The sequence below is a fragment of the Schistocerca nitens genome, chromosome 8 (assembly GCF_023898315.1).
Source record: "Schistocerca nitens isolate TAMUIC-IGC-003100 chromosome 8, iqSchNite1.1, whole genome shotgun sequence".
NCBI lineage: Eukaryota > Metazoa > Arthropoda > Insecta > Orthoptera > Acrididae > Schistocerca > Schistocerca nitens.
The window spans coordinates 435,030,510-435,055,892 of NC_064621.1; the positions used below are offsets into that span (position 1 = coordinate 435,030,510).

A 25,383-nucleotide genomic window follows, 5' to 3' on the forward strand; every position below is an offset into this window, starting at 1 on the left:
ATCAGTGGTCTTAATGAAATACACATACCATTTGGGTTGCTTTCTCCATCTAGAAACAGTTCATTACAAAAGATGTTAATGTTAATGCTTAAGATTTTTGCTCCCATCAGGAAACTTCTTCTTCTTCTTCTTCTTCTTCTTCTTCTTTTTTTTTTTTTTAAAGATATTTCCTCGTTTGCACTATTGTTTCTCGTTCGGTAGCTGCAAAGGCAGATTGTCAACTTAGCCTTGAGATCTCTAAATTCATCAGGGGAAAAATGCTAGAACTTGTTTGGAAATCAGGGAAGTTCACTTGGGGAAACTCTTCCACAGATTGCAAGTGAAATCATCATCACGTATCATCATGTAAGTTGAAAACTCCTAAATATATTACCATTTAAGAGTTTCGTCAGTATAGTGTGAGTGAGTGAGTGAGAGAGAGAGAGACCGTGTGGCTCAAAGTTACCAGGAAGTATCCATTATCCTGAGGTCTCGGCAGTCTTGGAATAATCACATATGTATTTGTGAAATGGATATTTTAATACTTCAACAAATTCTTATGTACCTGATAATGTTTTGATATGTGATTCTGAGAAATTTTGAAATGTTTACTGTCTTGGGAATGTATTGGAGAGAGTTTAATTTTATTTTTACATGTTGGATATCTTTGTAATAGTAAGTGACTGGGTACAATTTATAAAGATATTTGTAAATAGAGTACACATTTAAAGTTTTCCCCCTCATAGCTTTAGATTATGATCCACAACTGCTTTATAGTACTTGTTAATGTGACCAATTTTTCATACATGTTGATACACTTTTATAAAAATAAACAAACTAGTAGTTCGTTTCTCACAGAGAAGGGAGGGATAAGTTAACGAAGGGTAAAAAGGGAAGGGCAAGTTATCAGACCTGAGGATGGGGAAGACCCACCTGTTGTGACAATGAGGGAAGAAAAGTCTTCACAACAAATAACTTGTCTATCTTATGGTTCGAGCTTGTCCTTTTCACCCTTCCCTAACCTATCTTTATCACCTCACTGATGAAGGAACTAATAGTTCCAAAAGCTATGATAGTGTACATTTTTGTTACATGCCTATCAGCTGTACTGAAATCTCACTGTCTGTACAGAAGTACTATCCAGCAATTATATTTCATAATTTTATAGTTTTCTTGAGTGAAATTTCCTTTTGGTACAATTAACCAATTGTCATAGCTTACACTGATATTAATACACAATATATGTTCATTAGGCTATACTGTTTTTTTCCTCCTCAAAGGATTAAATTTTCTTTGTTATTTGTTTTGTAGAAGAAAAGGAAGACGAAACTTAAATCTGACTATCAGGTGAATGGAACTAGTCCATTTCCTGATAATGACGATGACGAGGAAGAACTGAAACAGTTGGCAAGAAAGTATGAAGAAAAATATGTAAGTTACTTTCACATTAATATATGTAATATTGGAATGTACAATTAAATATAGATATCTAAGCAGATGTGCACTCTTCAGAACCATATAATATTTCAAAAAATGTTTTGGATACATTTACTAGGTAATGAAATGGATGACAAATTTACTTAATGAGATAGTACACAAATATTATAAGACAGTTTCTGGAACCGATAGAAAAACGTTTTAGTCAAGTTTCAGCAATGTGGAAAAACAAATGTAGGTTTTAGTGACTATCTTGCTGGCTAATAAGTGTGATTCAGACACCTGTTTTGTACACAAAGTAACGAATTCCCCATTCTTAAAAGTTCAAAAATTTGGGAAAAATACATTTCATAAGAGTAAATCATTAAGAAAGAAACAGGTTGGGGTGGCACTTCACTAAATAAAACACTATACAAAATCAATTCCACAATTACCACCATAAATGCATATTATGAGGGTGAGTCAAATGAAAACCTTAAATAATTTTTTTTTTAAAAAAAGATTATTTATTGTGCAGAAGTGGTACAAAGATGTATCACTTTTCAACATAATCTCCCCCAACCTCAATGCAAGTCCTCCAGCACTTACAAAGTGCATAAATTCCTTTAGAAAAAAATTCTTTTGGTAGTCCGTGCAAACACTCATGCACCGCGTGGCGTACCTCTTCATCAGAACAGAACTTCTTTCCTCCCATTGCGTCTTTGAGTGGTCCAAACACATGGAAATCACTTGGGGCAAGGTCTGGTGAGTATGGTGTGGATGAGAAAGACACTCAAAATGCATGTCTGTGATTGTTGCAACTGTTGTACGGGCACTGTGGGGGCTTGCATTGTCATGCTGCAAAAGGACACTTGCTGACAGCAATCCATGTCGCTTTGATTTGATTGCAGGCCATAGATGATTTTTTAGGAGACCTGTGTATTATGCACTGGTGACAGTGGCCCTCTAGGCATGTAATGATCCAAAATGACGCCTTTTTCATCCCAAAAGAGTGTCAGCATATCCTTCCCTGCTGATGGTTCTCTTCGAAACTTCTTTGGTTTTGGTGATGAGGAATGGCACCATTCCTTGCTCACTCTCTTCATTTCCGGTTGGTGGAAGTGAACCCAGGTTTCGTCCCCAGTAACGATTCTTGCAAGTAAGCCATCACGCTTCTCGTTCAAAGCACCGAAAAAGTTCTTCACAAGCATCAACACGTTGTTATCTCATTTCAGGAGTCAGCTGCCGTGGCACCCATCTTGCAGACACTTCGTGAAACTGGAGCATATCATGCACAATGTCGTGTGCTGACCCATGACTAATCTGTATACATGCTGCAATGTCATTCAGTGTCACTCGGCGGTTTTCCTTCACTATGGCTTCAACTGCTGCAACTGTGGAGTCACAACTCGTTGTGCCTGACCTGTACAAGGAACATCTTCCACTGAAGTTACACCATTTGCTAACTTCCTACTCCATTTATAGACTTGCTGCTGTGACAAACATGTATCACCGTACTGAACTTTCATTCGTCGATGAATTTCAATATATTTCACACCTTCATTATGCAAAAAGCGAATAACAGAACGCTGTTCTTCCCTAGTGCAAGTCGCAAGTGGGGCGGCCATCTTTATACTGATACTGCGATGGTATGCGTGCGTCTGCACTATGCTGCCACCTACGGGCCATTCTGCACAGTGTTTGTAGCGCGCTTACCAACTTACAGGATAACGGCGTGAAATTTCTATTTGTTATTACAAATTTAAGGTTTTCATTTGACTCACCCTCGTATATCAATTGTCAGTGATACATAAATTATAAAATTATTTACAGGTCAACGTTATACATAGCAATCAACACCCCTCATTCTAGAGGGAGATGTTACAGGATTCGACGTAGCAGATTAATTGGTTATTAATAGGGTGAGGTGTTTGTAGGCCATTCAGGATTTTTCTTTTGGCTCTATTTGAGCTTCATGTATACACCAGTCTACTCAGCTGTTGGGCTTCCTTCAATTTTTTTAAAATGTATTTTTCCTTTCTTCCTTTTGCTGTCCTCTCCCCCAAGTTGCATTAATTGTGCCTGCGCCCCCTCCCCCAACCCCCACGACTGCTTTCTTAAGCAAGTGAGAGGCCTTAAAATGTACTTTGATTCATTTTTTGAGGGTTCTAAACCATAAAATTACATAGAGATAGACTTTATACATACCACTCAGCACCTGCCCCAAAATTACACTACATATACACAGATTGGGGGGGATTGTGACACCAAAAAGGAGTCGTGCGACTTAAACGAGAGTTTGTAGGCTTGTTTGTACAACTGAAAGATGATGTCTATTCAGATTTCATGCCAATCGCATACCGGTGGCGCTAGTAGTGCCATTATGAGGATGCAAATCAGGTTTGCTTTAAATACACACTGTAACAGTCATGAGCATTAGTTACCTCAGAGATTGGACCTGATGAGTTGATATTAATCAAGAATGCCTTTAAGGTGACAAAGATGCCATTATCAAAACCTCGCATAGTTTGAATGAGATCATGTGATAGGACGACAAGAAGCTGGAATTTTCTTCTTAGATACTGCAGAAAGTCTTGGAAGGAATATACCCACTGTACATGATTGCTGGCAGTGGTGGTCATGAGAATGTACTGTTGCAAGATGACTGCACTCCGGACAGCCACATGGCACTGTCGAGAGACCGCTGTGTTTGGCGTATGGCTCTGGTGCATCATACTACATCTGTATCAGCAATTTGAGCACTGGTTGGCACCACAGTGACACAACAAACTACTACAAATAATTACTTCAGGGACAGCTCTGAGATAGCCTTGTAGCATGCATTCCACTGACCCAAAACCACCTCCATTTGCAACTACTGTGGTATCAAATGAGAGCTCATTGGAGAGCATTGTGGAGGTCTGTTGTGTTTTCTGATGAAAGCTGGTTCTCCGTGGTGCTAGTGATTAACATGTGTTAAGAGGAGACAAGTTGAGGGCCTGCAGCCAACCTATCTGCATGCTGACAGACTGGACCTACACCGGGACTTATTGTCTGCGGTGCTATTTCATATGACAGCAGGAGCACTCTCGTGCTTATTCCACGCACCTTGACTGAAAATTTGTACATCAATCCACTGATTCGACCTATTGTGCCACCAACCATGAAAACCATTCCAGGGGTGTTTCCCAACATGATAACATTCACCCTCATACTGCTGTTGTAACCCAACATGCCTACAGACTGTTGACATATTGCATTGGCCTGCTTGATTAGCAGATCTGTCTCCAGTTGAGCAAAGGTGAGACACTATCGGACAAAAACTCCAGCATCATCCACAAACAACACTGGCCAGCCAAGTGCAACAAGCACGTAACTCCATCCCAGAAACTGACATCTGGCACCTGTACAACACAATGCATGTACGTTTGCATGCTTGCTTTCAACATTCTGGTGGTTACACTGGTTGTTAAAGTACCAGCATTCCACATTTGATATGGCTTATCTCGTGCTTGCATTAACCTGTGCTCTTGCGATGTTGCTCACTCTATTTTACCAAGACGAATATACTCCCAAATTTCATCATTTTCTGGTTTTGCCATTTTTTGCGGCAGTGTAGCAGTTGTTGTTTTGGACAAATAACAATGGTAGTAGGTACCAATCATATAAAGTTTAAGTTTTCTAAACGTGTATAAAACTGGTCATTATGTGATACAATACTTTATTTTGAAATATCTTTGTCCAACTAATATTATAGCTGAGGTCTCTTCTCTGGCAAAGTCTGCTCCTTAGTTTACAACAGAGTTTGTGAAGCCTCACAAGCTGTTAAGACAAATATCACAGTGGTTGACCAAATGAGGCGACCATGCCAGAAATTGTGAAGAAAATCAACAAAATGGTGATTGACTGAAAGTGTGCTAGCTAGGCATTTCAAAACATGCTGTGTAATGCTTTGGACATGAGAAAACTGTATGCAAGATGGGTCCCACTTTTACTCACAGTGGAACAGAAACAGCATCTTGTTTGGGTGTTTGGTGATGTTTTACTGCAATAAAACAAAGTTTTATGTTGTTTCGTAACCATGGTTGAAACATGGGTATATCACTTCACTTCTGAGACAAAGGAACAGCCAAAACAGTGGGCTGGGAGGGGAGAATAGACTCCAAAGAAGATTAAGGCAATTCCATCTGCAGGCAAGGTCATGGCGCCAGTTTTTTTGTGATTTGTCTAAGATAATTGTCATTGACAGTCATCAAAAAAGAAAAGCAGAGTATTATGCGAACTTCCTGCAGCACTTGGGTGATGAAATGAAGCAAAAAGGCCGCATTTAGCAAAAAAGGAAATCTTATCATGGCAGTGCATCAGTTCACACATCTATTATCGCCGTGGGAAATCAATGCATTTAAGTTCAAATTGTTTCCTCATGCACTCTGTTTGCCACATTTAACCCCCTTCTGCCTATTTTCTTTTTCTAAACTGGAAGAAATGACATAGTGTTGAATGATATGTCAAAAATTAAGAAGCGGATTCTGCAGTTGATGACTACTTTACAGAGCTAGACTGTTCTCACTATAAACAGGGTGTCAAAGCTGTTGAACATCACTGAGAAAAAGTAATGAGCTGAAAGGAGACTATGTAGAGAAATAAAGATGTTTTTCCCAGTGTTTTGTGTTTTCTTTCTGTGTTAGAGTACTTGGGGGACAGCCCTCATATTTGAAGGATGTGTGGTAACCAGCCTTTTCATAACAGTGTTGAATAACAAACTAGAAATAACTTTATCTGTGTCACTCGGGGATGGCTGCCCAAAGAAAAACTCAGTGGAGAAAAATAATAAATTATGAGACAGAATTCTTGATGTGTATTTACATTCAGGAGGCAAATTGTGCACATATAGAAGTAAAATAATCCAACTACCTAACTTTAGTAACTAATTATTCATTTGTTAGGAGCAGAGAGGGATATGTAGTGGAATGTTAAAGAGAGACACTCATCCCACTAAAATTCTGAATGAAAAAATGAATTATCAAACACCTATTTTCCAGCACATGACAAGCTTTTGTAGTTGTTGTATGTCTTGATATTCTGACAGTCCGTTTGTTTTCTGTCCTTTGCTCCACACAGCTCATGTCTCGTTTGCAGGATGCACATCTTCTTGGCTCTGTTTCGATAAGCTAATTGTGCATTTTGTCTTGTTTCGTGTCTCAGCTTGCAGTTTTCTGTTACTTTTGTTATGTGGTATGTAAGCTGTAAACACACATTTGAGAGCTGACATTTATGATTTTAATTTATATTTTACTGTGGACCCATTTTTATGCTCTAGCTCTTTTTTTTAATCATATTTTTAACTCTTCCTGTTTTGGCTGTATATCTCTTATCTGGCTTCGTAACATGCTATTGTAAACTCTGCTTGCAGTTGGTAACACCTAGCAGCCAAGTCCCCTAGGCTGTTCGTGCTACAGCTGATGCCAATCACGGCTATAAATTTTAATTGCTCCTTTGACTAAGTTTAAGGAGATGGTGTGTTATTTAGATGCTTCTAAATCATGTAAATAAACACTACTACTTATACAGTTGTAACATTTTGTAGTGCTCTTACTCACAAATATGCACTTTTTTTGGGCAATCTGATGATTATCATAAGTTGAAATGGGCTGTTGAACTGAATAAACAAATTTGCAATCAGACTGCTTTGGTTTTCGTGTACTCTCAAACATTGAATCACTGTTACCTTCAAGGTGACCATGTGACCCCTCTTCAGGGAGGACACGCAGACTCCCAAGGCAAGACTCGCCCACCAGTGGTGAGGACGAGGGTATACATCGAAACTCGCTGGCAGATTAAAACTGCATGTTGTACAGGAACTGTAACCTGAAACCTTTGTTGTCCACTGGCAAGTGCTCTACTGATCAAGCTATTCAAGCACAATTCACAACCTGTTCTGGCAGCTTTACTTCCACCACTATTTCATCACCTACCTTCTATACTTCACAGAAGTTCTCATGCATGTCTTGCAGAACTAGCATTTCTAGAAGAAAGGATATTGCTACAGCCCGAGAGTCTGTTTCCAGCCACAGGTCCCAGATCAAAAGTCCCAGTCGAGCATACAATTTTAATCTGCCAGGAAGTATCAAATCGACACACACTCCGTTGCAGAGTAAAAATCCATTCTGCGTCATTATCTACCTTTGTCCTCGCCACAGATGGATCCCTCTTATCCTGGGGTCTGAGTGACCAGCCCTTCGTTTTAAACCTTCAACACATTCCCTTTGTCTTCTCCAACAAAGGAACTACTAATTCTGAAAACTGATAGTGTGCCCCTTCTACTATTTGTGTGTGTGTGTGTGTGTGTGTGTGTGTGTGTGTGTGTGTGTACGCTGGTCTGCACATTTACCTCCTGAAGGTAATCATTGGCCAGCAGTTTTGTCTCATAATTTATTGAAGTGATTGTGGTTCTGTTATGACCACTGTTGCTCATGTACGGAATGTACAAATCACACACACTTAAAAACCAAAATTCACTTTGGATTAATTATCTCCTACCAGTGATTAGAACATCGTGCAGTATTTGCTGTAACCATAATAGCCACAACCGGGCTGGAAACATGGGAATGACTGTAATTTGTTTCGTGTGTAACATTTGTTGTGATGCCAAAAGTTGCTGAGGTTTGAGAGTGAGGCTATGTTTAATTTGTCTTTCACCACTGCACATAAATCTTATGTGACAGGCTCTACAACATTCCACACCACAAACAGCACTAAACAGTATTCAGTTTTAATGATCTCTGTATCTCAGTGGTTATAGCAGCAGCAGCAGCAGTTAAGTGGTGGAACATGAAAGGAGCATATTTGTTCGTCCCAACAACACTTCACATCCTAATAATACTTCAGGTAAAATAATTACAGGCATACCAACTGTGTCTTTTAACTATGTCCCATTAGTCTGAGGAGTGGCTTAAGTCACTAAGGAAAGTGTTGTAGCATATTGGTGTAGATTAGCAGGATGAAAGGGTGGAATCAACTGATTGGATTCAATTAACATTTGAACACTTGAGCCTAAAGGAAAGTGCATTATTACTTGAAAAATAAAATCAGTCCTAATAATTAAAATCACGTGGCCAACAAAGTATTTTTAACACTCAGTAAAATACTCGAGCATGTAGCACCACAAGAAATTAAGCCTAAGCATGAATGACCAGTTGACAAGCACCTCCAATTATTACTCAGTTTAAAACAAAAGTATTTAAAAAACACTCTGAAAGGTGACTGTTAGCCACTTTCGTATTGATTGACAAAATGTATCATCTGTGCCTTGCACTCTTGATGCTGTATTGAATCTGCCATGTGAATTTCTGGATGGAGAAGATGGCACCAAAAGCATCCTGGAAGGAAGATGGGACATGCGAGTGTTTCATTCCAGCTAATGTCCTTCATTCCTAACACCATACGCTACTGCAGTTCAGTGATTGCGTTAGTAGGTAGAATTTAACAGATCATGGCGGCAGAGAAAGGAAAAACACAGTAAGGGTGGGAATGATAATTTGATTTTCAGATGGTAATGAAGACTTCTCCCATATCAAAAATTGTTAATTCGAACGTGACAGAAATGCACGTTGCATGAAGAAGAAGGCAAACTTTAACGAAAATCTCTTCCCTCCACCTGAGTTGTTTTGGGTGTGAGAGGGGGGGGGGGGGGCTTTTAGACGAGGGAGATAACAAAATTTACGACCCTCAAGGAGATAATTAATGATGTGTTCAAATTCTGATGAATATTTCTCCCTACGACCCAGCAGAGAGAGCTACTTTTGGACTTAAGGGAGGAACACAGGACAGGAAGGAGTAGAGAAAGACATTTCCTGCATGGATCTTGGTTGGTATCTTTCATCCACCGGTTGTATCTTCCCCTCTACCTGTGGCCAAGGGCCATTCTGGAAAAGACAAGGAAGTTGAAGTGTGAAAGAGACTGAGGGGTGCAGAATTGTAAGCCTTGTAATGATTGAGTGTTTCAAAGTGTAACGAGTTTTACCCTCTCCCTTTGGATGCAGAAGTAACATCACAAAAGGGTGAGGGAAAATGCAAATTAATGCAGGTGAGTAGGAAACGCACACTTGTAATGTTTGGATACAGGGTTAGTAGTGCACTGCTTGACCTAGCCACGTTGGTTAAATATAGTGTAACATAGCAGAGTGATGTGAAATGGAACAAGCATGTGAGAATTCTGGTATGAAAGGTGAATGGTCAGTTCGGTTTATTGGGAGGATTCTAGGAAAGTGTGGTTCATCTGTAAGGATGTGGATTGTGAAGGAGAGAGCCAAATATAGATTCAGATGAGGATAGAAAATTTTTTGTGACATGTGGGAAAGATAAGTGGTCTGTTTCAGATGTTTTTTGAATTTTGTGTTCCCCTCTTCTAAATACCACAGAATGACCTGTTTCTCAGACAGATGGAGAGTAGCTTTTACATTTAGTGTGCAGCAACTATGGAGTCCTGATAAGCGCCCAGCACAGTGGGCTCAGTGTGACGGCAGATGGCTGTGGTGAGTGTGCCTTCGTGAGTGAATAAAGTCCTCCTTGGTTCTCAGGAGTCTGTATTTAGGCCATGTTAGATCACATTCTGTTACTTTAGAATTTTGCTCACTTGTTTCCTGGACATGATCGGGGCTACTCTTATATATGATGATGGATTAAAAAGAATCACCACTAGATGACTGTTCTTGGCGCACAGTATTCTTTGCACACTCTCACCATTGTATGAAATAGTAGTCGGTAGCTAGCAGAAAAGCATGATTCTCAGGTGTGGCTGCAAGTTATATGAGAGAACCACAATTTTTTCCTCTCATAAGGAACAATCTTGTTGATTCCTCCCTCATGAGTGTAATCCCATACCTTTACAGAATTAATGTGTCAAAGTGTGTAGCTGTACAGAACAAATGAACATCATGTATGTCCAAATCTGTGAAAAGTTTTAAATATACTCTGTCTGCACACAGTCTGCAAATGGTAAATATAGTTCACATCACGTAGGAAGGCGGCCCAATTTTTTTCGGTTGTGCACACCCCCCTCTATTAACTGCTAGTAACCAATAAGAGTAATTCTCTGAGCGGCTAGCCACGAGTTTGCGAGAATCTCTCCCCCGCATGCTGTGCTGATCACGACAAAGCAATTTCATTCACAGAGCGACTGAATAATTCGTTCAGTTGTCGATTTTACTTGCATGTAGCAGTATAGCTGTGAATGTATATCTATAAATGTTTTAGTGTAAGTCCAAATAAATATGCCATGTGACAGTAATACAAACAAAGTTCCTTGCAAGCGACTGCTAATCAAATTGCACGCCTATGGAGTATTGTCTCAGCCGTGTGACTGGATTAGTGATATCCTGTCAGAAAGGTCACTATAAGTAGGAACTGATGGAAAATCATTGAGTAAAACAGAAGTGATATCTGGCGTTCCCCAAGTAATTTTTATAGGCACACTGCTGTTCCTGATCTACATACATGATTTAGAAAATAATCTGAGAGCCCTCAGATGCTGTGATTTACCATTTTATGAAGTCATCTATGATCAAAAACACGTTACAAAATGATGTAGCCAAGATACCTGTATGGCGTGAAAAGTGACAATTGACTTTAAATAATGAAAAGTGTGAATTAATCCACATGAATACTGAAAAGAATCAGCTAAATTTCGGTTACAGGATAAAACACAAAAATATAAAAATTCAACTAAATACTTAGTGATTATTGTTATGAATAACTTAAAATGGAACCAATACGCAGATAATGTTGGGAGAGCAAACCAGAGACTGCAGTTTATTGGCAGAACACTTAGAAAATGTAACAGGTCTACTAAAGAGACTACTTAAAAGAAACTCACCCCCATCTGGAATATTGCAGTCTGTTGTGGGATCCACATAAGATAGAATTAATAGAGGATGTCAAAAAAGTTCAAAGAAAGGCAACTTATTTTGTATTATCACAAAATGAGGGAGAGAGTTCCACAGATATGATAGCGAATTTGCGTGGCAATCATCAAAACAAGGCGTATTTTTGTTGCGACAGGATCTTGTCATAAAATTTCAATCACCAACTTTCTCCTTGGAGTGTGAGAAATTTTGTTGGTGCCTCCCTACATAGGGAGGAATGAACATCATACTAAAACAGCTTGTTGCAATTATACATGAGCAAATTGAATTTAAGTGTAGCACTTCATCAATCCAAAGAATTTTAAGACGTTGGTTTCAAATATGTTAAGAAGAGAGTTTTTAATTGAAAGAAGAGACGTAGGTGCAGTGTGAACCACATCTGTTTTAAAGATAATGATATAAGAAAAGGATGTAGTTCTGAAGTGTGTTATCTTGACGAAACATGGGTGAATCAGAATCATTCCACGAATACTGCTGGAAAATGAGGGATGGTGGTACTGGCGGTTGTAAAATTCCTCTAGAGAAAGGTTCTGGGATAATTATTCCACATGCTGACTCATCTTCTCGTTTTGTTGCTGAGAGTAAACTTGTATTTAAGTGCAAGAAAAACAGCAGTGACTATCATTCTTTCATACCTTGGCTCATTGTAATTACCATGCCAATAACCATTCAGCTGTTACAGCACCGGGAACATGGATATTGTGCATTGTCTGAAAAATAAAAATATTCCGGACATTATAAATCTGACTCGCGCTGAACTTCTGCAGCTCGTTAATTTATAGAAGTCACACGATAGAACGTACAAACTTGACTTCCTTGCATGTTAATGTGGTCTCACAGTTTTGTGTTTTCCCTTATATCACTGTCAGTATAATCTGATAGAATTAATGTGGATGCAGGAAAAAAGTGGGGTAAAAACAAAATGTTCCAACAGACACTGAAACACTTGCACATGAAGCAATAGACATCCCCTTTCAGCGTGGGCACAGTGTGTGTGGCATGCTGAAAAGCTTCAGAAAGAAAACTGTGAGTGATGATGGATATAAGCCATAAACTGTCATCCTAAATTTAGAATCAAGTGGTTCGGACATGGACTCAGATAGCAGTGACGATGGTATTGCAGTATAGCCTTTGGAACAAAGTAAAGTAATGTTATTTCTTGGTTTTACAGACACACTGTTTAAAAAAACGTTTTTGTCAGTATATCAATTACATATATAGTATTTGAGAACTTCCTAGCCTTTATTCATCACAAATTTGTAGCTTATGGTATATTCAGACTACGATGGTCAACACAGTGCTAGTTCCCAGTGTGTTGTATGCTCTAGGGACTTGTGCTGGATAAATTTTTAAAAAACTCCAATATTTCGACAAGTGAACCTATGCCATTTTCAAGGCATGAATTAGAAAATCACTTAAAATGGAAGGGAGGGTTATCTGCCGAGATATTGGTGGTTTTCAATGTTACCAGTAAGCATTCCCTTGAGTTATTCACAGAAGATGGTCAATTGTTTGCTTATTCAGTGGATCATAAATGTGATCTCTCAAGCAATGCCAAAAGAGTTATTTTATACTCATAATTCCTGTTACACAGAAAAATATAACATACTGACAGTTTTTGCACTAGTCTTTGCTATCAATGAATTCTCTCGGGGTTCATAATTCTAAAATCTAAAATTGCTCATAGTATGCTGTCAGGCCCCTTAAACAAACAGCATACATAACTTATGGTAAGGCTCCTCAAAAGAAATCAAACAACTGCCTTTCCTCGTGACTTCATGCTCCAACTGACTGATCACTTCTGTGTCATGATTGCTACCAGATAAAACACTTCCGCGACCAGAGAGAAAAAATGACAAGGCACCGGGAAGTATAGGCAACAGTGCTGTGCATGGCACAGTGTACATAGTGACTCAGAGAATCATTTGCTGCTACTTCAACAAAACCTTGTGCATTCAAGAATTGCCAATCAAAGTTCAGAAGATTTAAGTTCGTTGGAATGAAATGAGTGGAATCAGTGGAAATGTAATTAGTAATATGCAATGACATTAAATTATATCAGTAAAATCCATTTTTGAAATGAATGTTGAAATTTTGGACCAGTCCTGGAGGTATGGGTCAGATAGCTTAAATGATTAAAGTGACTGTTTATGTAGGAATTAACGAAGAACTTTGAACCCAAGCCGGACAAAACTTTCAGATTTCAAGACTTATTCATAACTGAAATTGTGAAGCCAGATGGAGTGCATAGCACTCGAGAGCTCCACCAGCCAATATCACTATTGATTGAAGTGACTCAATGATACTTGACACAATTCGATCAATGTTTATGGTTAGCAAATGACAGTTGCAAGGTTACAACCTCTCTGAAGGCTGTGTCAAATGTGGCAACTAACTATTGCATGTCATTAAAAAGGTGTGTGTGCACTTGTTTGAGTTTTTGTAAATCTGGCACCAGGGAGGGGGAGGAGGGGGGGGGGATGTATGCATAATAGCTACTCCTAAAAGTTTTTCACGTCATGCCGACTACTTCATAAAGAACTAAATGACATATTGCCTGGAGGCTTTCATATCAGGACCTATCCAAACCTTTTTGTAGTTATTTCTCAGACTTTTGCCAGAAGGATTGGCTGCTATTCTCATAGTCACTCTTCATAGCTGTTAGCAGACTGTAGTCGAGCCCATGGCCAAAGGATACATGAACTCCGTTTGTTAACATCCACTGGAGGGGCATTCCTGTGGTCATTATCGCATTCGCTCTTCTTCTATTATTTACAATGGTCAGTTGTTACAGCATGGGAATTCAGAATCTGTTTGTCTTGAGGCTGTCTTCTTTCTTTGTAAAACTTTTGTCACATTGATGAATTTCAGTTGCTTCCCTAAAACATGGGTGTGATAGCTCTTCTCCACAATGAGAACCTGTAAAAAAGAGCTGCCGTGCCTGTTTTTTCAGGGAAGCCATTGAAATTCACAAACATGACAAAAGTTTTAATAGGAAAAAAGAAAGCTGCAAGGTAAGAGGATCCTGGTTTCCCATGTTGCAATGAACAACCATTGCAAATAACATGTAACATTGCACGTTGGACAATGTTGAGGGCAGGTTGACTCACAATGTATTGTAAAAGTGTGTTTATTTGAAATAATTGTATGGTGGAACTCTTTGTCAGCTGTAGCAGACTTTTAACCAATAAGTATTCTCTTTCTATATTTTTAGTTAGCTGCAAGCACAGAATGAACAAACCTATTGAAAAGTTTATTCGTTATTTATTTTTTTGTTGGTTATGTTACAAAAAATGACAGTGACGTCAAGAGAAGCATAGTATCTACATCTCAGAATAAAACAGTAATATCAAGAAGATAAATGTATACACATAGTTTTCGTTTGGGAATCTCCAAATGGCTTATTTATTTGCCAAATAACTATAATGTAGATATCGGCTTTTACAATAATTGTTCATCCAGGATGTACGGCTAAGTTGAAAAAGAGGCTTAGCAAGGTTTATAACAATCTGACTGATTTTCAGAGTATCAGTAGAAAGAAATTCGATTCATTCTTTGGGAACTTCATTTGTAAATTGCAAAGTGCTGATGATTTGCAGGTCTACTAGGATTTCATCTTTGAATGATGCTGCTTTTTAAAGTGTCAGTGTCGTCGTCGTCGTCGTCTTGACAGATTTGATGCAGCTCTCCACACAACTCTTATCCTCTGCAGACCTGTTCACCTCTGAATAACTCCTTCAAACAACACCCATTTGCTGTATTTGTCTCTTTGTCTCCCTTTGCAGTTTGTACCCGCACCCCACCCCGCAGCGCGCGCGTGCCCTGCTCTTTTAGACATGCTGTGCAACAATTTCTTGTGTCCCCAGGGTCAATTCACTGTTTCATTAGTTATGTGGTCTACCGATCTACTCTTCAGCATTTTTCTGTAGCACCACATTTCAAATGCTTTTATTCTCGTCTTGTTGAAACAGCATATCTTCCACACTTCACTTCCATACAAGGCCGCTCTCTAGACAAACACCTTCAGAAAGGACTTATGAACACTTTTTTGTATTCAGTGTTAACAAATTTCTCTTCAGAAGCACTTTCCTTACCATTCTCAGTCTACATTTTGTCTTCTCTCTGTCGTTAGTTATTTTACTGCCCAAATAGCAAAAATATTTCAGCATCACCTGATTGACTGTAGTCCCTTACCCTCATTTTGCTTTTATTAATGTTCATCTTAAATCCTCCTCTCAAGATATTGTCCATTTCATTTAACTATTCGTGGAAGCCCTTTTAGGACTCTGACAGAAATATCGTGTTGTGGGCAAACCTCAAAATTTTTATTACTTACACCTGAACTGTAATTCCTTCATCAAATATTTCTTTGGTTATCTTACTCATGACTGACTCTCCAAAAAATATAAATAGTTTGGAGGGAGTGTTGTCTAGGGGCCTTGTTTTGATTGTGGTCTTTCAGCACTCTGTCAAATCATTCTCGCATTATCTTCCATCTTATCTTCATGTACTGCCTTTTTATAATAATGCTTTCAATTTTATCTCCATTGTATAGCTCCTCCAGATATTCGGTACTTCTCTATTTTGGTTTTGTTTCTTAGCACTTACTTTCCATATCAGCTCTTGAATGTTCATACAGCTACATCTCTTTTCTCCAGAGGCCTTTTTAATGTTCATGTAGGTGGTATCTATCATTCCCCTAGTTGTACATCCTTCTGTAGATTTACATTTGTCCTCTAGCCATTCCTGCTTAGCTATTTTGCATTTCCTGTCACTCAATTTTTAGATATCTGTATTCCCTTTTGTCTTCATTTACTGCATTTTTATATCTTTTGTTTTTGTTGGTTAATTTTGTTTCTCCTGTGATAGCCAAGAATTTCTACTAGGCATTGTCTTCTTATCTATTTGATCCCTTGTTGCCTTCATTATTTAGTCTCGTAAAGCAGCCCATTCGTCTTGTACTTTATTCCTTTCCCCTCTCAATCACTGCCTTGTGCTCTCTTTTGAAACTCGCTCAACTGCCTCTGGCCTTTCAACATATCCAGATCCCATCTCCTTAATTTCCTACCTTTTTACAATTTCATAACCAATAAATAATGGCATCTGCCACTGGAAATTTCTTACTATTTAAAATCTGGTTATGAAATATGTCTTAAATTTGTGTAATCAGTCCAAAATCTCCCAGTGTCTCCAAGTCTCTGTATACAACATTATTTCCTGGCTGTTAAATCAAGTGTTAGTGATGATAATTGTTCTGTGCAAAATTCTAGCATGTGGCTTCCTCTTTTCCTCATTTCCCCCCTTCCATATTCTCCTGCTATTTTTTACTTCTCTTCCTGTTCCTACTACCAGATTTGTCACCCATTACAATTAAATTTTCCTTTTCCTTAACTATCTGAATAATTTTTTTTTCTCTCAGCACACATACTTTCAGTCTCTTTGTCTGTACTGCTGCAGTGAGTGTTGGCAATCATGTTACCTTACTTGAATTTGTATTTTCTTATTCATTATTGGACCTACACCTGCTTTACTCCTATTCGATTTTGTGTTTGTAATGGTGTGTTCAAATGACAAGAAATAGTTGTGCTATACATTCCTGTGGAGTGCAAAAGAATTTATTATTATTATTATTATTATTATTATTATTTTTCTTTTCCTGGGTGCGCTAGTGAGTTCACATTTTGGAATCTGGGTCTTTCCTGTGGAGAAAGATTAATCAAAAGTGTGTTAGTGTGCACCATGTATGTGTTGTATTATTTAAATAATCTCAAAGATATTTTTACTTAAAACACAATTTTTTTGTACTTTTTCATTCAGTTGTGGTAGTGGAGTCACTAAAGCATTCCAGAGATTCTTGAACTACTAAGATAATACATGCACTATGGGTATACACAAGGTTTGTATCTGCATATTCACACCATGCCACTTTTTGTACAGCGTATTTTTAGTGTTTATTTAAGTAAGATGATTATTTTTCAATGGGACAAGCACTTACAAAGTACCAGAATGTATTTTCTCCTCTTCAGCTGAGTATGTGCCGATGTGAAACTCCCGGGCAGCTTAAAATTATGCAAGGAAGTTCCACTCACTATCTGTACAATTATTGTACAGGCATTAAGCCTTTTTGCTATTAATGCAACACCCAAAAAATTTGAAATAAATTTACGGTGTTACTTACAAACCTGTCATCAAGCAGCTTGTTTCCATGTATTGTTCCAGTGATGAAATTATTCTTATAAATATGTTTGTTGTCCTTTGACCATTTTATGTAATGTATGAACACCATTCCCAATACCATAGAATGGATATCCCATTTCTTCACTGTGATGGGCAATTGCTAGTTTAGAGTAAGTGTTTGCATGCTAGGCATTTATGTATTAACTTCATTTTTTAAAAATATTTCTCAGTTTTATCTGTGTATAGGATTTTGCGCAATGTGTTCTTGTTCTTCCTAAAACGTGCAAGTTCTTCACAAAGCTTTTTCCAAGCATCTCTTTTCTTCCATAGTTTATTGTTCTACATTTTCTCCCACTGCAGTCCTCTCCAATTCTCATCATCCTTCACCTAGTGTCTCCATCTTGTTCATGGTCTTCCAATTGATCATCCAAATTCTGTCCATTTCAGAGCTCTTCTTGGTAGTCTTTATTTTTCCATTCTTTTAATGTGACAACCATTTGTCTAATTCTCCCCATACTTTCTTTTAATGAATTGATTGTTTTATTTCTTATCCTGTTTCTTCTTCTTGTCTTACTCAGTATTTCTCACAGAAAGCACATCTCTATCATTTGTATGCTATGCAGATATTTCTTAGTCCAGATCCAGCATTATGATACACAGGACAGAACAGTAAATGATATATCAGGACCTTTGCTTTGGCAACTATTTTCCAATTCTAAATTATGTCTGATACACAATAATAAAATTTTGAACACTTTTACACTATGTGATCAAAAATATCTGGACACCCCAAAAATAAAAGTTCTTCATATTAGGTACATTGTGCTGCCACCTACTGCCAGGTACTCCATATCAGCAACCTCAGTTGTCAGTAGACATCGTGAGAGAGCAGAATGGGGCGCTCTGCAGAACTCACAGACTTTGAATGTGGTCAGTTGATTGGGTGTCACTTGTGTCGTATGTCTGTACACAAGATTTCCACCCTCCTCAACCTCTGCAGGTCCACTGTGTCCTATGTGATAGTGAAGTGGAAACGTGAAGGGACACATACAGGACAAAAGTGCACAGGCCGACCTTGTCTGTTGACTGACAGAGACTGCTGACTGTTGAAGAGGGTTGTAATGCATAGTAGGCAGACACATATCCAGACAATCACAGGAATTCCAAAATGCATGAGGATCCATTGCAAGTACTATGATAGTTAGGTGGGAGGTGAGAAAACTTGGATTTCATGGTCAAGTGGCTGCTCATAAGCCACACATCACGCCAGTAAATGACAAACGATGCCTCACTTGGTGTAAGGAGTGTACACATCGGACAACTGAACAGTGGAAAAAATTGCGTGGAGTGATAAATCACATTACACAATGTGGCGATCCAATGGCAGGGTGTGAGTATGGCAAATGCCTGGTGAACGTCCTCTGCTGGCGTGTATAGTGTCAAGGTGTGGTCTTGTTTTTCATGGAGGGGGCTTGCACCACTTGTTTGTGCTATCACAGCAAAGGCCTACATTGATGTTATAAGAACCTTCTTGCTTCCCACTGTTGAAGAGCAATTCGGGGATGGCGATTGCATCTTTCAAACGATTGAGCACCTGTTCATAGTGTATGACCTATGATGGAGTGGTTGAACGACCATAACATCCCTGTAATGGACTGGCCTGTGCAGAGTCCTGATCTGAATCCTGTAGAACACCTTTGGGATGTTTTGGAAAGCTGACTTCGTGCGACGCCTCACCGACTGACGTTGATACCTCTCCTCAGTGCTGCGCTCTGTGACGAATGGGCTGCCATTCCTCAAGAAACCTTCCAGCACCTGAATAACTGTATGCCTGCGAGAGTGGAGGCTGTTGTCAAGGCTGAGGGTGGGCCAACACCATATTGAATTCTTGGAATACTCTAGCCACTCCACTTTAAACAACTTTATGAGAACATGTACTATAACAATAACAGTTAGTCGTCTGATGGCAGCATTTTGCCAAGGCATGTCCCACTTGTAAAAATTGGAATGAAATCAAGGCTGAAACTGAAAAAGTTTTTCTTTATAAATTCATGTGAATGTTTTCTCCAGTGGAGTATAAATTTTTAAGCATGCCATTAAAGTGCTGAATGACAGAGCCCCATTTGAACAGACTTCCATTCCCTTGAAGTGCATACAAGTCTACATTGTTTAAATAATAAGGATATGTGTGAAGCTGTAATTACATAGACTTTCCCAGCATGATAACTGATGATACTCTTCTCAGTAATGCGGCTAGGTAAACTCTGTCACCTTGAGACATACTTCGATGGACCAGCTGGCTGCCATCTTCAGGTGAATAGGCTGATGCACGACCTCACTGGAACTGAGTTTCTACCAGAGCCAGTGGCACCTTTATACACCGCTGGCAGCCTACCGCATGAGCATGAGCACTGCCGCTCTCAAGCATAAGTGAACTGGTTGTGCATCAGTGGAAGAAATAGGCAAAATAATATATCAGCAGTGACCATTAATTAAAGGAATACTCTGATTGAAATAAAAACCATTGTTGTTTAATATAAAATAAAATCGAATTCCATATCTTAAAAGAAAACTCTTATCCCTATTAATAATATTATCTGAAAATTGGATTTTGGTGGATTCCTTTGGAATACATTCCCAGTAGCAGGAACCAGGAGCAATCATTTGCGTGTCATTATACAACATCTTATATTTTGCAACTGTGGATTTCTCTGGCTGGAACAATCTGGACAAATATTTAGCAACTGTTCCCATCCATTGCATTGGAAAATGTGAGCATCACATTTTTTAATTCAATGGATCTTATCTGGCTGCTGAAAAATTTGTGTGCCTTGGTCCTTTCGACTTACTTTTTATCTTTGATTTTGTTACTTTTTTAGCGAGGTTCCTCTTGAAGCACACCTGTTGTTAATTGGCGAGGCACTTGACAATAAAACAACCAAATTGTCTCGCCGTATTCTGACATTGACATGTTTCTTATTTAATGATACATATTTTGAGCAAATTGATGGAGTGACCATGAGGAGTCCTCTTTCCCCTATAATTGCCAGTCTTTTTACGGAAGACTTTGAAGATAAGGCTCTAAGGACTTTGTTCCTTAAACCTACCTATTTTTGGAGGTACATTGCTGATATTTTTATGGTTTGGCCTCATGGAATTGATGCCTTGAATCTTTTTTGTAAATAATTTTAATTGTCTTCATCCTAGTATCAAATTTACAATGGTGGTTGAAAAGGATGGGAAACTTCCTTTTCTTGATGTTTTCGTTCACAGAAATGACTTTGGGGCATAATGTTATATCGTAAACCCACACTTACTGATCATTATCTTATTGTCGCCAGCTGTCTAGTACAAAACCAATGCACAAGGATCTTGAGGACTTTGGTGAAGAGAGATTATGCCATTTCTGGTGCAGAAAATTTGACACAGGAATTGGATCATCTTTAAAGTAGTTTTTAAACCAAATGGTTATGCTGACCAGCATATACGTCATTCTTCTCAGTTTAGACTGTCAAGTGAACCATTAGAGCATACTTGTAAATCTGTTGTTTTTTTAAATTTGCTGGGAGTACGTCCTCAAAAATTTCAAGAATTGTGAGAAGAATGTGACATTAAAAGTGTATTTACGCTGCCAGCTAAGGTTAGAGCCCTTCTTGGATCCATAAAGGATGATTTGGGACTGCGGAAACATGGAGCACACAAAATTCCATGCCATTGTGAGAAGGCTTATATTGTCCAAACTATCAGTACTATTCAGGTCTGGTGTGTAGAACACAATCATCACAGTCACTTGTTCCAGTCTGAGAAATCCACAGTGGCAGAATGAGGACATATGATGTTGTATAATAAGATGCAAATGATCGTCATTCCTGCTTCCTGCTAAGGACAATGTGATCCAAAGGAATCCACTAAAATTTGATTATCTGATGATATTATTAATAGGGATAAGGGTTTCCCTTAAAGTGAGACATGGAATTAAATTTTATCTGATATTAAACCACAATGATCTTTTTTTAACCAGTGGATTCGTTTAATTAGTGTCTGCTAGTGATACATCATCTTCCTTATTTCTTCCACTGGTGTGCTACCAGTTCACTTGCACTTGAGAACAGCAGTGTTGCTGCATGCACAAACATGGTGGGCTGGCTTTGATGTATAAAGGAGCTGCCGATTTCTGTCGGAAACTCAATTCCAGCAATATTGTGCATCAGCATACTCACCTGAAGATGGCGGTCAGTTTGTCCATTGAAATATTGTAAAGATCACTGCATTATCCGGCTCCATACCCGAGAGGAGTATCAATGTGTAGAGCTGTTTTAATCTGTCATGTTTGGAGGACTCGTTAATATTGTCATGTTCAAAAACAGATGTTTGCTGAAATCAGATTCGATGGCTAGTTTCTGATTAATTATATCTTTGTTGTGCCAGAGATGTTGACTGTAAAACTCATCTGCGTCAATATCCCTCCAGTATTTCAGTCTGTTTATGAATAAAATTTTCAAAGTAACAATTCATTTCATGGTCAGTTGGTTCTACAATTTTTTCGTCAGAATACAGCTTGAACACTTTCGCTGCAGGTCTTGTTTGCAGTTTTGCACTTACCAATTAACAGTGTTTTTGAAAGCACGGAAGTGTTCTCAAATTTTCCCACATTCCAGTTTCCTTCATTTCATGGTTGTTCCACTGTCTCAGTACATTCCTTCTTGTCTTTGATATCTGTCGTTTCTTCTCAGAGGTCGGTTGCAATTGATCAATCTGCGTCATTGTCAGTATCTAGGTTACTCTTTCCTTGCTATTGCATATCAGACACTTGTGTTCTCGAGTTCACATGGAATACCAAGAATTTTTGCTGGCATAACAGAGTGTGAAGTAGTGGGCTGCATTTTTAGACATTTGAGAGCATCACTCGGACTGGGAGCTGCAGCTTATGATTCCTTAAGACGGCGTACATTGCAGCAAAGATCTTACTAGTGAGTACTAGTGTGTCTGTCGATTAGTGGACCTTAAATACATGAACAAGAACTGCTCTCTTGAGTACAGATGCAAATGCCAAAGTCCAGTTTAAGGCCCTTTGCACACAAAATGCTCATTAGGTGCCTAACTGGTCCGTGACAGTCTTTATAAATTGGCTAATACAAATATAGCTATTATACACTGAAGATATTTTCCTAAGTTAGTTACAAAGTTTAGTGGAGGTTCAATAGATGACTCTCCTGTTTTGTGAAAATGCATTTATTGACTCAAGTGACAATGGTATGGTATGTTACATTATTTAAGTATAATAAAGAAATAGAGAGTTTAATTCAGCTGTAAATTGAGATTAACATCAAATGCAGATTGTTCATGACCCCACCCGCAATGTTTTTCATATTGAAAACGTGCAGTTAATGTTGTAAACACACATTTTATCACTGTGAACTGAAAAATTAAACTCGCTCGCTACTCACTCAGTGAGTCACGGGAAATGATATCAAATAGCAATTGATTTCAAACCTCTAGTGCCATGATTGGCATTCCATTGAATGATACACGGAAATTGCTCCAAAGTGATTGACAAGAAACTCTTGTTGTGGTCTTCAGTCCAAAGACTGGTTTGATGCAGCTTTCGGTACTGCTCTATCCTGTGCAAGCTTCTCCATGTCTGAGTAACTACTGCAACCTACATCCCTCTGAATCTGCTTACAGTATTCATTTCTTGGTCTCCCTCTACGATTTTTTACCCCCCATGCTTCCCTCCGGTACCAAAATGGTGATCCCTCGATGCCTCAGAATGTGTCCTATCAGCCGATCCCTTCTTGTAGTCAGGTTGTACCACAAATTTCTCTTCTCCCGAATTCTGTTTGGTACCTCCTCATTAGTTATGCGATCTACCCATCTAATCTTCAGCATTCTTCTTTAGCACCACACTTCAGAAGCTTCAATACATAGCTACACTCCATACAAAAACTTTCAGAAAAGACTTCCTTACTCTTAAACCTGTACTGACTGTTAACAAATTCCTCTTCTTCAGAAATGCTTTTCTTGCCATTGCCAATCTACATGTTATATCCTCTCTACATCGACCATCATCAGTTATTTTGCTACCCAAATAGCAAAACCCATTTACTACTTTAAGTGCCTCATTTCCTGTCTAATCCCCTCAGCCTCAGCTGACTTAATTCGACTACATTCCATTATCCTTGTTTTGCTCTTGTTAATGTTGAACTTATATTCCATTCAACTGCTCTTCCAAGTCCTTTGCTGTCTCTGACAGAATTACAATGCCATCAACAAATTTCAAAGTTTCTATTTCTTCTCCTTTAATTTTAATTACTGCTCTGAGTTTTTCTTTAGTTTCCTTTACTACCTGTTCAATGTATAGATTGAATAATATCGGAGAGAGGCTACAACCCTGTCTCCCTCCCTTCTCAACCACTGCTTTGTAGTGGTTAATACAAAAGAAGAAAAAGAAGAGAAGAAAAAAAGGTTGAAAATGTGGGAAGAAATGGTGAATAAAAGGGGGTTTTAAAATCGTTAATGACCGCGAAAAAAGGGAAAGAATGAAATGCAAATCGGACTTTGTATTACAGGAAAGTTATCGGACTTCGTGATTCAGAAAAGCTATTGTTGGGGTGGTGCTTGTGGCGTTTCTGAGCAAAAGTCAAACCAATTTCCACTACAAAAATTATTTGAAGGAGAACAGAGAATAACAAAATGCAACTGACAGGGGGAAATGGCATAGATAAGAGTTCATCCTTAACCATGTTAACATGTCTTCTTTCGTGCGGCGTCCAGGTCTTCAAAAAAAAAAAAAAAAAAAAAAAAAAAGCAAGCTCCGAAATCTTGCAGTCGTCCAGGATTCACTAATTTATACAAATCGAAATCATTTTGACACTGAATGCAATTTATTTTACGTTGGTACTTCCATCCTCTGAATTTCTTAACTTCCACAATATGTCTACGCATTAATAAGTTTTTCGTCTTAATGAGATCAAGACTAGCTAATAAGTTTTTTACGTCTTCATTAAGCGTCCGCTCTCGAGAGACAATAGACGGGTAGAAAACAAAAAAAAAAAAAAAAACAAAAAAAAAAAGTTACAATTTTAGTATTTTCTCTGCCGTCGAGCGCTCATACCGCTGCGACGGTATAATTTATATCTGAGGGAACAAGTGTAGCGCAGCGAAATTCAAAGTCCCGCTACAGCTTCCACTTTGTGCCCGTCGACTCTTATAACTGGCAACTTGTTTCTGTACAAATTGTAAATAGCCTTTTGCAACCTTTAGGACTTGAAAGAGAGCATTCCAGTCAATATTGTCAAAAGCTTTCTCTAAGTCTATAAATGTAGGTTTGCCGATCTGTAAACCTATCTTGTATGAGAAGTTGTAGGGTCAGTATTGCCTCGCATGTTCCTACATTTCTCTGGAATCCAAACTGATCCTCCCTGAGGTTGGCTTCTCCCAGTTTTTCCAATCTTTTGTAAAGGATTTGTGTAAGTATTTTGCAGCCGTAACTTATTAAACTTTCTTTGGAATTGGAAGATTATATTATTCTCGAAGTTTGAGTGTATGTTATCTGTCTCGTACATCTTGCTCACTAGATGGAACAGTTTTGTCATGGCTGACTCTCCCAAGGCTATCTGTAGCTCAAACGGAATGTTGTCTACTCCTGGGGCCTTGTTTCTACTTAAGTCTTTCTCTGCTTTCTCAAATTCTTTATGCACTATCATATCTCCATTCTCATATTCCTCCATGTAGTCTTCCATTTCCATAATATTGCCCTCAAGTACATCTCTCTTGTATAGCCCCTCTGTATACTCCTTTCACCTCTCTGCTTTCCCTTCTTTGCTTAGGACTGGTTTACCATCTGAGCTCTTGATATTCATACCTAGGTGGTTTTCTTTTCTCCAGA

The 25,383-nt window shown here is 38.5% G+C and overlaps 1 protein-coding gene across 1 annotated transcript in view; it reads left to right on the plus strand.

Moving 5' to 3' along the window:
• LOC126199195 (ubinuclein-1) overlaps positions 1–25,383 on the plus strand; it is a 370,199-nt gene that overhangs the window by 55,671 nt on the left and 289,145 nt on the right. Inside the window, exon 2 of the mRNA XM_049935975.1 lies at positions 1,291–1,410. Within this exon, the coding sequence (XP_049791932.1) occupies positions 1,291–1,410 (120 nt within the window). The remainder of the gene's footprint in view (positions 1–1,290; positions 1,411–25,383) is intronic.